Genomic DNA, 16,554 nt, shown 5'->3' on the forward strand with positions numbered 1-16,554 from the left:
CCTCGCTGGCGCTCCTGTTGTGTTATACTCATTAAACCCCGCATTTGTTATTTATTATCCTGCATTTCTGTAAGGCAAATCTAAAGAAACGTTGCCATGACAAACACAGTGGAGTTTCCATACTAATCTGACCCCCATGATGTCCCTTCCCTCCATTAACAGAGCCCCACTTTAGTGTATCTCAACAAGACAATCAAAATATTTCCAGTCCTGCTGCCGTGAGCCTCACAAAGGGGCCGAGCGCCAAATCCAAAAATCCTTTGCAGCGAAGCAGAAGAGCTTCACACACAGCCAGACCTCTCAGATGCCATGGGCTAGGATACCATGTTATAAGGCTGTAAAACTATGGCCTGTGGCTCCAGTCCAGCCTGCAGAGTAATTTAATCTAACTCACAAAGAAATGAGGAAAATGGCCTCTGCTGTGCTGAATCAGCAGTGCTGGAAGCCGTGCCACCCTCGATCAGCTCGTAAGAGAGTGCTTTGTCCACCGTGCCAACTCTGTGTAGAGCAGCTATTGGGCAGAAGAAAGGACCAGCAGGAATATTATGTGCCAGATTTTCAGTAGATGTAAGTCAGAATACTCCCAATGACTTAAGGAGCTGCACCAATTTACATCATTTCAGGATTATCAGGATTTACATCCACTGGAAGTTTCACTTCTCTTTTTTTTGTCCTTTAATTAAAAGAATGGTGTGGACTTGGCAGCAGTACCCCCTTCAAGAGACTAAGATTTGGGAAGGATCCTGAAAAAGTTTTAGGCTCAGGGAATGGCTATAAGCCATTTTTATTTTAAAAAGATACAGTGGCCAAATTGAAATTCACAGGATGTATATAAATCCTGATCTATTCATGAGCAATATACATAAGCATATATTTTCACTCGTTATACTGGAGCTCCCTAAATATAACAATGGCAAAAGAATAGCAATAAATGAAAACTTTGTTCATTCAATCTGGTTATATATCACAAAAAACTATCAGCACAGATGTTATCCCTATTTATGAGTCGCAACCAGCGCCAAAACAAATGCCATGTATTACTTAATTTTTCTTCTCCTAACTGCAAGTGCCAAAAAAATGACTGCCACTGGGATTAGGAAAAAACACACAAGTGGAAAAAAAACAGGAGGTACTGCTCCTGAGGATGCAAGCCAACTAGGCAAAGTTTGGTTTGCTCTGATTTCCAAATAAACCTTGAACAAGCACTACATTTCTTGTGACCTCAGAGCAGTTTCTGTTGCTCATCTGCTCACCTCTCAAAGCCAGATCCATCCTAAACTTCAGAAAACCTGCCTGAAACCACCCTCAGAAATGTGCACACATCTCATTTGTTACCTACAGGTGACCATGGTGGGGAGAGAACAGAAGAAAAGTGGGAATCTGGTGCCTGAGATCCTCAGATGGGAACAGATTTGATGCTTTAAAACCAAAAGTGAGCAGGACCTGTAGGTGCGGCCACGGGCAGAACTGCACACAGCTGCTCTGGAAGCTTTTCTGTGGCACAGTGACCCACTCCCAGCCCAGCTGAGCCTCAGAAACACTTAAAAACAGGCTCAGAAATGAACAGGCCACTGTTACCAGTGCAGTTCAGCTGATATTGCACAAGAACGTAAAAATAAACTGTTCCAAAGGCCACCTCAGGAAACAAAAACTCAAGGCAAAAGGCCTCTGTATTGAAGGAATGCAGCCTCATTCCATCACATCTTTTTCACTACTCACCTCTGAACAGGTCAGTTTTAAATCTCCTTCTTCCAATGAGGCCAATTTAAATGTGTTCTTCAAAGGCTTCTGCAATTTTAGGAGTATTAAATTTTATACCTCCTAAGCTATTTATTAGCTGAGGAAGAACTTAATTGACATTCACTATATATTAACTTTTTTTGAGCATGTGTTACAGATTTTGATATATAACCTTGAGGTTTTTTCTTTACTTTTTGCTGTTGGATTTGTTGGTTTGTTTGGTTTTTTTTTGTTTTCCAGGACAGCTCTCCTAAGAACAGGTTTCTCAGTGTGTGGATTCCCTACAAATTTCTCCAAGAACTGCAATAAAAGATGCTCATAAGGGATCCAGTGCAGATTAAAGGTCAAAAAAACCACTCAGACTGCTAATAAACTGTTGCAGAAATACTGTCTTCGTTTTAAGTCTCCATAATTTCCACCACTTCCAGACCCAACATGAACCCTGGCCCAGCAGTTCTTGGAGTCCCCAGAGCTCCAGGCACCCACAACTCTTCTTCCCACCCAACCTTATTTTAATTTTCTATATTTTTTACCAAACAGCTCCACTCCACAGATGTCAAACTCTCCCTCTTACAGGTGCATTGCCAAAGGACACAACCGCTGCATTTACAGAACTTTGCTTCATCACCTCAGCTCTCAAGCAATGAAATTTGCTCTATTACTGCACAGGTAAAAAATTGGCTGTGCCACCAATGCTTGCTTCTGCTGCTCTTTAGCAGGATACACCCAATGCTATGTCACAATTCACAGCAGAAAGGGAAAATTAAGCCTTGTTTTACTGAAAATACAGGAAGATTCATGATTCAAGATTTCTGGTGAAATGCCTCATGTGCACTGATCTCTGCCAAAATACCACAGTTAATTCAGCAATCAGAACCCCCATAGTGCCACGTCCTGGGCATTCAGTGAACAGGGTGGGGTTAAACCTCTGCTAACACCAACCCACACTCTGCCAACTGCCCCTGCCCACACAGAACTGCTGAGCCTGGAAATGCCCTCCAAGACCATCCACCACTCCCTGTCCCCTGTCCCCAATGTCACATCCTCATGGCTTTTAAATCCCCCTGGCATGGTGACTCCACCACTGCCCTGGGCAGCTGCGCCAGCCTTGAACAACCTCTTTGGTGAAGAAATTTTCATCCCGCCCAACCTAAATCTTCTCCGTTTCTTCTTGTCAGGAGGCCTCAAAACCACCCAGTACAACTGGAGTAGTTTGCTTGCTAGCAGATACAGCAACCAGCCTTTTAACTTTGAATTTCTCTTATATCTGAGACTCCGGGCAAACAAAAAAAAAAGAGAAAAATCTTTCAGTAAACTTTGCACAGAGATAATCAATCTCCTATTCAGTTATTTGAACAGGCATCTAGAGTTTAGCGTTCCAGAGATCACTGAACTTCTCCTGATGAGGGTCTCTTCTGGCAGTTTGAAAAGAGGATGGGGAAATCTTTGGGTGCAATCCAAACATTTTTTTTATAGCTGCAATCCTTGAATATTTCATCACTCCAAATCGTGCCCTGACCTATAGTTTCTCCTTCATCCTATCAACCATACATATATTTTTCTTCATCCTCAAACTGTCCCTTCTGTCCACAGGCAAAGGAAAAATCCAAACATGAAAAATCCTTTTTTTTTTTTTTTAAAATCATGCCATTTATCCACATTGCTTTGGACTCTAAGAGGCCCAATAGGAAGCACTGAATCAATGAAAAAAATGTTCAGAAGCCCATAAAGAGGTAAATAAATGGAAGGTTATTTTCCAAAATAATTCAGGCACAAAATAAAAATATTTAAGGTTTATGAAGATGAGCAAAACAGTTGTCTTTCATGTGTAATTGTGTAAATCTGTTTTGAAGGGAGCAAAGCAACCAGCCAGCAACATCAGGCTCCTAAAAGTCAAGCAGCAAGGCACACAGAGTCTGAAACAATGACTTTTTCTGCCTGTCCAGGAAAGGATTTTCACTGGGAGCAAAATAATGGAAATTCTCTAGCCCAGCTCTTTTCCCCCTCTAGACTGAGATACTCCGGAAGATTTCAGCAGAAAGTCTTTTCCTCCAGCACAGGGAGCAGCATCTGCCTTTCTTCAGCTACCAAAACACACAGGTGTGATGGGCAAAATTAAAGAGAGACACTAAACAGTGAAATATTTCAGTGTGGGCTAGGCCTCCTAAAAAGCTCTGTGAATAACAGAGATCTACAAAAGCAGGCAGTGCAACACCCAGCTGGTCTGTGCACGGTGAACACCTTGCTTTCCTCATCTTCCAGGATGGGCTGGAATATGGAAACACAGCAAAGTGGAAATCCCCAGCCATCAGTGGAAACAGATCACACCAGAGTGAATATTCCACATCCAGGTACAACCAACCCTGCTTTGGCTTTCATTGAGTCCTGCTCTTCCAGCTCACCTTGGGATTAGTAACAGCTCTGTCAATGAAAATGGCTTTTAAGGAGCAGACCTCCAGCATCCTGAGGAAAGCCAAGGTGAGCATTTTGTCCTATAGCCTGGACATTCCAACAACATTTTACTGAAATTCCAGTAACCCAGCCAAGATGGTGAAAATTCAATGGTCCCAATTCTTGTAATTCTCATAAAAGTCAGGAAAAGTACTGACAACTGAGGACATCTGGAATTGTGTTTCCACAGATCCCAACAGACAACATCAAGACATTAAAGGCTCTGTTCACCAAGCCACCATTCCAATTTTAGTTACTGAAACAACTACCCAGAGCATGTTTCAATGGTGCATGGTCAGAGCAGAAGGCTTTATCACATGGGCTCTGCCACAGCCTGTTTTGAACTGGGTTTGTTCAATCCTTTATTAACAGAACAGATAAAGGAATGCAGCATATGCTGGTTACATCTGCAAACCATCCACAAGCAGGATGCAACTGCAACTCTGCTGGATGTCAAGATCAGAATTCAAAACAATCCAAACCAGTTAGATAAGGCTGATGATAAAACAAAAACAAGATGTAATTCAAGAGAAGAGGAGCAAGGTAATACGATTCAGCAGGATTAATCAACTACACATATAGAAAATGACTGGGTAGGTAGCAGTTCATCAAAAAACGATGTGGGAGGTTATACTGGATCACAAGCTGAACATGAGTCAACAGTATCATACTGCTAAGAAAAAAAGCAATCATCACATTAGATAAATCAAGTGGAGTGTTGCCTGCAAAACAGGCAGAGTAATATTCCCTGTCTGTTCAGCACTGTGAGACTTGGCTGGCAGCACCACATCAACCTGGAGTATCGTGTTAGTAACAAAGACAAGGGCTCAGAGGAGAAAGCCAAGCATGACACACAAAAGGCAACAAATGAGAGGTTCAGCCTACAGAACCTGAAAAAAAAATAAACTCAGCTGTGTTGGGGGGAGACAAAAAAAAATCAGCAACTGTTCTGTGTGTCCATAATAAATGCAAACAGTGTTAAATTGCATCAAGAGAGGTCCACTTAAACTCACGAAAGGGAAGCAAAGTAATATATTGGCTTTGGTCCCCAGCCATGGATCTTCAAGCCCACATCAGAGACACAAAGCTGTTACAAGGGAGCTGTGCCCTGGGGAAGGAGAATGCACCAGGAACCCTCCTGAGCTCCTCCAGTCCAGTTCTGAGCCCAGGAAACACCAACACACAGGTCCAGATGACACCACAAACAGCTCTTGGTGGCATTTATACAGAGGTATCTCCTCACCCCCACTGACTACATCAGGAACAAACAGGTTATTACATTTCATACTTTAAACTAGTCCTGACTTGCACTCTATCATCTGCAGTAACTTATTTATTTTCTACCACCTTACCAAGTTCACATGTTTTTCTTTCATATACCAATAATTCCAATATGCTTTTCTTGCTACATGGTGAAGTAACAGACATTTGTTTCGCTGACCTGCCTTTTATGATTCTCTAGACATGAACTGACAGAGGGAGTTGATACATAGCTCTGTATAGAACAATTCTTGTAATCTTGACTATTTATCTTTGGATAATTGCTACATTCATAATTATTTTAAAGACAACTCCGTTTAATAAGGATTGGAATTACTATGAGACAAACTCAATGTAACAAAATTTGTGACTAACCTCTGAACTGCTAGGAAATTGTGATTTATAATAGGCATAGTAATAGCCTTTAATGACTGTAGTGCTTCTGGGTATCAATGAAAACAGACTGGCTCATTTCAAAGCAGAAAGGGCATCTATTTTACTTTTCTTCCTTCATGGGTGGCCCCATAATATCTTCAGGGTCCTTGGAGGAGCTTCCAACACCCCCACTGTGGGTTGCACACAGTGGCTGCCATTACCAGGCTGGTGTTAATGGGCTGCAGCTGATGAGCAGCACAACCAGCACAGCCCTGAGTTACTGCCACTGGCTCCCTGCTACAGAACACTGGCACCAGAGTACTGAGGGCATGGCAAAAAAAAAAAAAAAAAAAATTATAAATGTGTATTGGAAGGGATTAGGAAAGGGGAATGTGGATGCTGCAGCCTGGGGTCACGAGGCATGGGGCGGCTGAGTGTTCCCAGTGACAGTGCAGCCCATATGCCAGAGCATTTGCCACTTCACGCTCCTTCTGTGCAACTGCAATCCAAAATTAATAAATAAATTAGGGATAATGAACGTAAACAAGAGAAATCGCAAGCCTGTGGCAAAAAGAGATCTTGCTCAGCCCAAGCGTTTTTCATGTCGCAGAAAACTCGCTTAGGAAACAAACATCCTCCTGAAAGGAGCGAAGTAGCTGCGTATAAGACAAATATTTTGGGTTAAGCAGTAGCTCCACATGTTCTCTTCCATTCTATTAAAATAAAGAGGAAACTGAGTGCTTTTTCAATGTACGTGTTACATTTCCTTATGCCAGGAGACAAACTATGCCTAGGTTAAGTCTGGACATTAATGGAAGCAAACAGCTGAATGCTGGTCCCTGGTGTTTCAATTATTCCCTCTTTGGAGGTTGTGCTTCCAAAAAATTAAAGAAACACAATTTCCCAGTAAAGATCACGTTTTGCAGGCTGCTGCAATGTTTTTATTTAAAGCTGTGTGATTTGTATTTGAAGACAAGCTCAGTTCATCCCTCTGTCTGTTCATCTGTTCACCTGCAGAGAGTCTCCCAGGGTCAGAGCCCAGTGGAGGCTGCAGAGCTGCTCCGCACAGGGACAGCCAAAGCAGGCTCCAGGACCAGATCCAGGTGGGTTCCAGGTATCTCCAACAACAGAGACCTCATGGTATCTCTGAGGAACCTCCTCCAGTGTCTGACAACCCTCAGACTGAAATTTTCTTCCCTCATTCAAGTGCAACGTCCTGCATTTCAGTGTTAGTACCATTTTGTTCTGTCCTTCCTCCACGCACCTCATCTCAGCACATTCTCACAAGGAGTTTATATAAAATTATAAAGTCTTCTGCAGGCTAAACAATCCCAGCACTCTCATTTCAGAAATACTAATAAATATTAAAATAAAATATCTAAAATATATCATGGCATCCTGAGCAGTAAGAAAACCCTGCCATGGCAGGGCTGGCCAAGGACACTTCTGGGTTTTCCCTGGAAACACAACTCTGGGGGTCATGTAGGCACCAAAAGGAAAATTCAGTGTAAAGCCAAATCCTCTCCAGAATCTTTGGCTAGGGCACAAAAGGTTTACATACAGAAAAAGGGATACAGATCAATTCCATTGAGCCTGCAGGGGTTCCTCCTGCAGTGCTCCACACCAGGAGCCTAGGGAAATCTGGAATCACAGTCACAGCTCATCCCAACCCCCTGCCAACCACCCAAAGCTGGCAAGGACTGCTCTTTGCTTTTCAAACACCACTGCCTGGTCTTAGCTACTACTTCAATTTGCTTGAAAATAAAAAATTCCACTTGATACAGTGATGGCCTTAATTCTGAATATTCCAGTAACCTCAAATCAAACAAACTCCCATCTTTCCCTATGTTACTCAAATTCATTCTATGAGAAAAATTAAGCAGCAGATTTCCAATGAAATCCTATCCTCTGTAGTTTTAATCTCTTCTTGCCCTTCAAATAAGACTTTTAAGTATTATCTATATTGCTAAAATATTCTATGAGCTGTGCACATGGCCCGTCCTGCTGTGGAACCAAGTACTCCCCCAGCCTGAGTTTGCAATGAAATAAATTCCATCTAAAAAAACATGAGACTCATTTCCAGGGTAGAAATCAAGGCAGAAGGAGGCCTGCACATAAATATCAATGAAATTAGGCAATGAGAACTGGCATTAGGTCAATGAAAATTAGGCAAGAAAATATTTCACTGCTAGAATAAATAAGTTTCAATTGCCACATGCAAAACCGTAATTTCCAGAATGCTTTCAGCATCTGCTCTGTGAGATCAGAGCTCATGAGCTCTGTCAGTGACAGTCAATTCCTGTACAAAGAACTGACTTTAAAATTAACATTTTCCAACCTTAAAAGCCCTAAAATGATCAGCTTAGCGTTCAAAACAACAGGTATTTCACAATAAATAACTAATTGATACTGTTCCAGACACAGCTTATTTCCTAAAAGCCTAAGCATAAATAAAGAAATGAATAAATTATTCAAGAGAAATTGTTGTTTCATCTTCTTCCTTAATACCTATCTAGAATGCCTAATTTGAAGCAGCACAATTCTCTAACAGACAAATCCCTGAAAAAACAGAGAAGCTTCAAATCTGTTGTTGGAGAAGCAGATTTATTCAGATAAAAATCAGTTAACTCCCCAGAACGCAGAGAAATGTAATTTTGCTTGGGTTTGAGGAATTTGGTTCAAAGCTCTGAACTAGAAAGCAATATATACAGTTATTAAACAGTGTAAGGGGATTAACTCTACAGAGTGTTATTGACTACTCCAGTCTCATTAACTGCAATTTTATTTAGATAAAAATGTCATCTTAAACATCATTTTTGTGTCAGAAGTTAGATCTGAAGAACAACATTAAAAATACATGGGCATCAGCAGCTCCCTGCTCTGCACAGCTCTTTCTGGGGTCTCCCCTGGAACTCAGGATGGAAATGATGGTTTTGATTTGCAACGAGCCCATCACGAGAAACTGCTCTTAGAAGAAGTTGTCCTGCAGAATGTGAGAAGTGCTTTCTGAGAGGCAGCTCCACTGGAGCTTGTGCAAGCTGAACACAGAGAGCTGATGCCTGCCTGCCCCCCCTTGCTCCAAGCAAGGAGTGAAGAGAGGTGAGGGTGAGTTCTGGGCTCCGGCGGCCGCTCTGCTACTTTCAGATGTTATTAGGGAACTGTGAAGCTAATTACGTGTACAATAACTGCAGTAACTGCTTTTCATGCAGAATCACAGACCAGAAAATAATGAAAACACAAATAGAAAGGCCTCTCTGGTTTTTTCAGCTCTGAGCAGCTTGGAGAAGGCACTGGCTATTCCAGGAGGCTGCAGCAGAGCTGCTGCAAGCACCGAGCAACCCTAAGAGGTGCTCAACAAAATCACCAAACACCAGAACAAATCCAGCATTGCTCAGGCTCTTCCCTTGCCAAAAGCACCCTTAGGACACACCAGAGAGCACCTGGACATGACTGTGGGCAGGGCAGCCTCAGACATCCACACACCCTTCAGAGCCTGTGCGAACCAAGCTCCGGCCAAAACTGACAGCAGATGGGTACTGGGTATTTTCTGGACTCTAAAGCCAGGAAAAGTGGAAAGCCTGCACCATCCACAGTATTCTCCACTATCCCAAGGAGATTGTGGATGCTGGGGTTTTTTTGGTCTATGCAGTCAATATTCTCTAAACAGCATTCACAGCCTTCCTAAGTTTTAATATTGGATGTGGTGAGGGCTAAAAAGGATGGAGGTTTTGAAATCTCAGTGGAGAGAACAAAAAGCTTTAGACCATGAAGAACAACCTATCTCTCAAAAACTTACAAGAGATTATCTCTATAGTGGATTCTTCTTTAATAAAAAAAAAAAAAACAGTATTCCAATAAAGCTTTTATGTATTTTTTTTTAACCAAAAATCATGCTAGTAAAAAAAATCCTAGAATAGAAGCAATTACATTTTTATGCATTTGCATGAGCTTGGCTAACTTTGGTTTCATACATTTGCTGAGAGCAGAACATGCTGGCAGAGTTTATTCATCTCCTCATATGAAAATAAAGCGTGCTGCCACACACTTGTTCCCAGACGTGGCTGCCCACACCAGAGAAGTTCCCCTGCTCCATCAGCACAGGCACTGCTTGGGCTGGGCACAGAAACAGGGATCACTGCACACCAAGGGATGCACAGAAAACACAACAAAGTGGCTCTACCTCTCCTCTGCTCGTGTTGTCTGCTCTGAGTTGTTTTGCTGGGTGTGTTTGAGAGGTGCTGGAGCCATGGTGGGGCCACACTGGAGGAATAATGCATTCAGCACCCTGATGTCACCCCACCCACTCCCAGTCACCACAGCCTCGCGGCGTGCCAATTAAACCTCAACTCCTAATTCTGAAAAACATCCTTTCTTAATAATCATAATCTTAAAAAACACTACAAAAAAATCCAAAAGGGCACAAAGCCAATAGCAAGAGTATCATACTGCTCACCACTTTCAGCAACCTTCTCTCCCTCCTTCCCCAAGAGGCCGCTGGTCCTCATGGCTCCCAAACACTGAGTTCACATCAGGAATCAGATCCCCTGGGACACTGCTCAACTGCTTCAGCAGCCCCACACGGCCCTGCTGCCCACCCCTCAGGACCAATGTTCTCACCACGTTAGGTTAGCATAAATAATTAACAAAGAGGAAAAGATCCCCGTGCCACAATCGTCCTCTGCCATACTGCAGACATGGAGATCTTTCCCTTAGGCTAAAGAAGAAAATACTTAACGAAGCTATCTTAAACATTATCATGCATCAATGATCAAGACTAAGTTTATTATCCCGCAAACAAAAACAAAGACAAACAAGTATAACAGATTACACCCCAGAAGCTTTCATTAAGAGATGCAGTGATGGCATTTCTGAGGAAGGCACTGGCTCCACAAATCACCTCAGACACCACCCCATCATCAGGCCACAGTGTTGGCAGTGATGTGCAGCGTGTGGTATTTGTGGCACTACTGGGGAAAACTATTTTAAGTCTAATTAACATGAAATTTTTAGAATGCAGATGCTTTTCATTTATACATAAAACAAAATGCCGTGACATTTCTCCCATCCATTTATCATAAACAAGTTAATTACTGTGTAACAAATAGCTCCTGCTAGAATCTGTATGTTTTGAGCATGTTAGAGAGCTGACTCAGGCAAATAAGATGAACCACAAAGTAGTAGCTAATAGCTTATGGCATACTTATAATAAAACAATGACTCTGTAAAAGCTCTTGTTGTCAAATTAAGGCTAAGCTATTTCCATTGGAATAAACCAATTATAAGCAGTGATTATCTGTTTAACTTGATTCAAACCTAGAATACTATAAACACTTTCATTTTGATGCATTCATAACAGTGCATACATTTGAGAGCTGGATCTTGCAAAGCTTAAAAGGGAAATGCTCGGTTTATTTATTGCCACACAGAACCATGAACATCCAAATTTCTCCATAGCATGGAGGAATTTCACCACCATGCTGAGGGCTGCATGCTGCCTGATTTCTGCTGGACAAAAACCTTCAGGGATAAACTGTCCCAGGACTGCCAACCTCTCCTTCCTAAGGACAAGGTGAGCATTATCCATAAACACCTCATGTTCACTCCGTGAAATCCCCCGAGAGCCACCCAAGCTACAGACACGCTTTTTCCAGCCCCCAGATTCCAGGAAAGCACTGACAGGTGAATTTCTGCCTACTTTCTTTCTTTTTTTTTTTTTTTTTTCCTTTAATTCAGGCAAACAGTCCCATTTGGCCTGCAGATGAATTACTGAATGCTGATGAATAAGATGGTGGTAGCTGCTGGCAGCAGAGCTTTGCGTGGTAAGATGGTGTGAAATAGTACATATGTCAATCTATCAAACATGATAATGTAAGCAATCTGAACCCATTTTTGGTCTGAACTATTGTACAATACTTCACCCAGATGGAAGAAGGAGATAAACATTTTATGCTTCAGACACATCAAGTGCTAGGAAGTAAAATTAAACCTAAACTGGAAAACTACCAATTTTACATGCTAGAGTATATATAAAGAACAACACAAGCATGAAGAATTTTCTTGCCCATTATTGTATAAATTAATTAGATATTTGCTTTCCATGATAAACAACAGCATGTATTTGACTATAGATTAAAAGGTGCAAATATGATAGTTTACTTATTAGCAAACACAGCACTTGCACTTTTTTTCTTCCTTCTTTTGTTGACAAAATGCTTTTAAATCATGGAACCTGTGACAACGCTATCAGGCCATGAATCTTACAAGTGGGGCACGGATACATAATGTCCCCAGGGTGAGTTCAGCCCTAAATCAGAGGCAGGGTTACCATGACTAATGTAAAACTACAACTGGTCCCTAAAGGATAAAATCAAATAGAAATATATTTTCATTCAAATCAACTTGACAGCCTGTGTAAATATAATTTCATATTTAAAAATTATCAGTTAAGGCAGAAATGAAGTGACAGCCACTGTGCTGTTCTGAAAGTCACAGCCACCTAAAGCCTCTGAGCAGACCCTTCCGCTCCATCCCTGTTGTCCACCTCCATAAACACAGCACCATTTATCAAGCACTAAACTGCAAAAAACCCACTCTTCTGAGCAAATATATTTATGCCACAGCTTTCTACAGTACTCAGAGAACATTTTTTATCAAATAATTTGCAAAGCTAAAAGAGCATGAAATCTACCCAGTTTCCAGACTGACCTGTAAAGCTGCCTTCACATTTGGCAAAAATTGCTACAAAGTGTGTAAACTATTGGTATTTGGTCTCTTTAGGGTTGCATAATCTTGAGCTTGTCCATCCCAATTCCCCCACTGGTTACCCTTCAAACTAAAAATAAACTCCCCAAGGTCCACTAATTAATGCCAGGCCAATCAAGAGAATTCCTGAACAGCAACACTAAGACAACTGGGCACAGAAACAAAAGTGATTGCCAGCTCATGCAGAGCAAAAATGTCCAGTCCTGGATTCTGCTGAAGCCAGAGAGAACACTGACAACTCTCCCTCTCTTCTGAGAAAAATCAAAGTAACAGAGCAGGTGTTTGGTCTGGAGGAAGACAGAAATCCCAGCTTTCTGGCACAGAGACATGCATGCAAGCAAAATGTGCTCAGGAAAACACTGAAAAATACAGTTATAAAGGCTGGAGTAGAGCACCAAGTCCTGACGTGCTTCCCAACCTCCTGGGCTGCTGTGGGATTCTGATCTTCAAAAATTCTCTTGGAATAAAGTATTTTTCTATGCCATGCAAATATAAAGTTTAATTATTTTTAACTTGAAAAGGAGACAGAGCACTACACAGGATAATCTACTGTTATTTGGATTATGAAGACATCTTAGAGTTTACAAGCACAAAAGTGGTTATAATCCTGCAATTACTATAAAGCTAATTGGTAGTTTCTTTTTGCCTGTGTTTTCATGTTGTCAGTGGGGCAGTAATGAAAATGAATGCCACATTTGTGAACAGAATGTCTGTAGGCTTGTTTACCACATTTCCAACAACAACGTCTGCTTTATCATCCATTTCAAAGCAGAGATAATTTAGGGATCTTTGAATTTCATACATAAAAATACTTGCTAAAATATCAGATGCAGAGTTCCTTCAGACAGGGTGGGAGTGGGAGACTCAAGAGTGAAGTGATGACCTCGCATGGTGTAACAAACAATCCACCTGAAGCAGACAGCAGCGGACTTGGAATGATTCATCTGTATTCAAAACTGTGCTCAGGTAAACCACTTAGTGTTTCATCCTCCTACAAACATAATTCTGCAGACAATTTCACCATCAAAACCAGCATCTCTAAGCCTCCTTTCACCTCCTGAAAATACAGTTATTGCAGAAGCTATTAAGCTTTTTATTCCACTTACCTTTGAGTAACTTCTGCCCTTCCATGATATTCTGGGAGATGAATGCTGTGTAGTCTTGTTCTGAGAAGCCAGGCTTGCATGTGGGTCTAACTGTAAGATCCCCATTGTGTGCCTGCAAAAACAAAACAAGGGAAATGCACACCATGACTTTTGTCATTTGGGAAAACGTTTTGCACCCAGTGATGAAGTGTTTAGGCATGAGCAAACCTGAACAGTAAAGCAGTGTGCAAGTAGAAGTTGCTTGTGTTAGAGTGCCTATCTGTTGGAGTGGATCCATACTGTAGCTGCAAAAAATAAAATGGGCCAGCAATAGTTGCCTGACTACAAGAGAGCATTGTTTGTAGGAAGGCTGGGATACTGGGCACTGTCAGAAGAGGGGAGGAAACAAAGAGCAGCAATTCATCAAGGCGCTGTGCTCGCACTGGAGACACGCAAAGGCCCGATGTTGAAACATCCAAACCACCGAGGTCTGCTACTGAGAAACTGGGCAGACCCCAGCATGGAAGGGGGAGAAACCCAGGAGCCTGCCACCAGGTGAGGACACCCTTCCTTCCCCTTCACCCTTGCAGCAGCATCCCAGGCTCTGCCTGCTGCAGCCTCTGGGACACTCCAGGCTCTGCTCTTGCCCCGGCAGTGGGAAGGAATTGAGGGATGCCCAATTAAAAACGTGACAATGCAGAGAATCATGCACAACGTGCCAGCACCCAAGGGGACACAGCCAACAAAACACTCAGCTGCAACTCTGGACTGAGCAGAGGATCCAGCCCCCGCCACAGGGACGGGGCAGCCCGGCCACAGCAGCCCGGGCTCCTTGGGAATCCCCGGCAGGGAAGGTCCCAGACCCCGGCTCCAGAGGAAGTCGCTGACAGCACACAAGCCCGTGATTTATGCGTGCGGAGTGCCAGGTGATTTACGCACTAACAAGTGCTGGTGGCAGGGGATTTCTAACGCGCCGGGGCTGTCGGCAGAGCCAGCCAGAGCATCGCTTAGCGATGCTGCCGGCACCTCCGCCGCCTCCAGAGCCGGCAGCGCCGGCTGCAGCCGGGGGAGCGGGAGCGGCGCCTCCCCGCAAAGTGCAACTCCGGGCGGGCACCTGCCCCCGGGGAGCACCGCAACCCCCGCAGCCCCAGACTGCGCTGCGCCGGAGACACAGAAACCAACAGCAGAGAAAGAAGGGTCCTTTCGGATGAGCTTAGTAAGCAGAACGCAAGCCAATGTACTCGGCTTAAAATCACGCTCGGGAGACGGATGCCAGCTACTGCATGGGAAGCGCAAGGAAGCGGCGGCTCTGTTGGACTCTCACCGCGGCTGGCAAGACGTTGCCATTAGGAAACATTTCAAAGGGTGTCACCGAGGATAGCGGGCTTCCAAGCTGAAATCGCCCCGTTATTAGAGCGGCGCTCGCCAGACGAGAGCGCATCGGGGCTATTCCTGGGCACCCACCAGCCTCCACGAGGCTCGGGACATCCTCACGGATTCTACTTGGCACCGAGGGATTGAGGCAGAAAAATAAGCGGCTCTTGTTCCCGCAGCCAGCCCAGCCCGAAAGCCAGCAGCCGCCCGGCTCGCTCGGTAACACTGCAGCCACGCGTTCAGGCGCTTGTTGATGTTCTACAGAAACCCTTCAATTTCAGGCGCCGTGGGAATAAAACCCCTAAAAATCCCAAACTTTCCGAGCATCACCGCCGGGCCCGCTCGGTTGGGTTTATGGGCTTGTAAAAATAAAAGTTAGGGGCTGCAGCGGGCGCGGGCTCCGCGGGGCTCGGCGGGGAGCGCGGCCGCGGGGGCTCGGCGGGGCGCGGAGCGGCTCCGCGCCGGGACGCGCCGCTGCCCCCGAAGTTTCTCCGGCGAGGCGCAGCGCGGAGCGTACTCGTGCCGGCACCGCGGCGGCACCTGAGCGGCGGCTCCACAAAACAATTAAAAACTGCACAGTGGCGATTCGATTTTAAAAAAGGAGGTGGGGAACGGCAGCGCGGCAGAAGCAGCGACAGGAGCTCCGCGCACCCACCACCATCACCCTCACTCCCCGAGCCCGAAGTTGCCGCGGCGGGCGCGGAGGAGCCGCGGCGGGGATAGCTCCGCGCCCGTTTGCACTTACCGCCGCCGAGCCCCAGACGGGCAGGAGGAGCAGCAGCAGCAGCCGCCGCCTCGGGCCGGCGCTCATGTCCGCGGCGGGCGGATCGGAGCGGATCGCAGCCGTGCCGTGCAGCGAGGAGCGGAGCGGAGCCGGCCGGGTCCCGCGGCCGCTCCGGGCTGCAGGTGAAGCGCCCGCCGCGCGCCGCCGCCGCGCCCCGCCCCGCGCGCGCGGGCACGCGCCGCTTAAAGCGACAGGCGCCGCCCCGCCGCGGGGGGAGCGGGGATGAAGGTGATGATGATGATGGAGGGGGAAAGGGGTTCGGCAGCGCTGCCGCTTCCTCTCTCAGTGCCCTGACGAGCTCTGCGATCCGCGGGAGCCTCGTCTGTCCGGAGAAGAAACTTACGCGTCCAAATTGTCGCGAAAATCTGGTGCGTTCCTGGGAAGGAAGCCCAAACCAGGCACATGCAGGGTGATCGTGAGTTCACATCACAGAGCACGCTGCTGATGATGCCAAGGCTGTGGTTTGATGCCCACCATTCCATGGGTTTGAAGATCTGTGCCCCTTCCAGCTCAGGTTCGGTGATTGCCTGATCATCATGTCCAACCACCGACCCAGCAGGGCCACTGTCACCCCCAAACCATCACCCAGCACCAGATCCAGACAGCTCTGAAACACTTCCAGAGATGGTGATTCTACCACCTCCTGGGCAACCCATTCCAATGCCTGACCACCATAAAAGTGAAATTTTCCCCCATATATAATCTCAATCTCTCCTGCCTCAA

General features: G+C 44.9%; 1 protein-coding gene across 2 annotated transcripts in view; it reads right to left on the bottom strand.

Moving 5' to 3' along the window:
* The window catches only part of CDH4 (cadherin 4), a 416,541-nt gene extending 400,610 nt beyond the window's left edge, over positions 1-15,931 (bottom strand). Inside the window, exons 1-2 of one of the 2 annotated variants that reach the window (XM_063172552.1) lie at positions 15,793-15,931; positions 13,695-13,806 (exon numbers count right to left, since the gene is read on the bottom strand). In XM_063172552.1, coding sequence (XP_063028622.1) covers positions 13,695-13,806; positions 15,793-15,858 — 178 coding nt within the window. In that variant the 5' untranslated portion in view covers positions 15,859-15,931. Of the gene's footprint in view, positions 1-13,694; positions 13,807-13,901; positions 13,996-15,792 lie in introns of those variants that run through there. The other variant, XM_063172553.1, reaches the window with a different exon arrangement.
* Between the last annotated feature and the right edge of the window lie 623 nt (positions 15,932-16,554).

Source organism: Melospiza melodia, chromosome 19, assembly GCF_035770615.1.
Source record: "Melospiza melodia melodia isolate bMelMel2 chromosome 19, bMelMel2.pri, whole genome shotgun sequence".
Lineage (NCBI taxonomy): Eukaryota > Metazoa > Chordata > Aves > Passeriformes > Passerellidae > Melospiza > Melospiza melodia.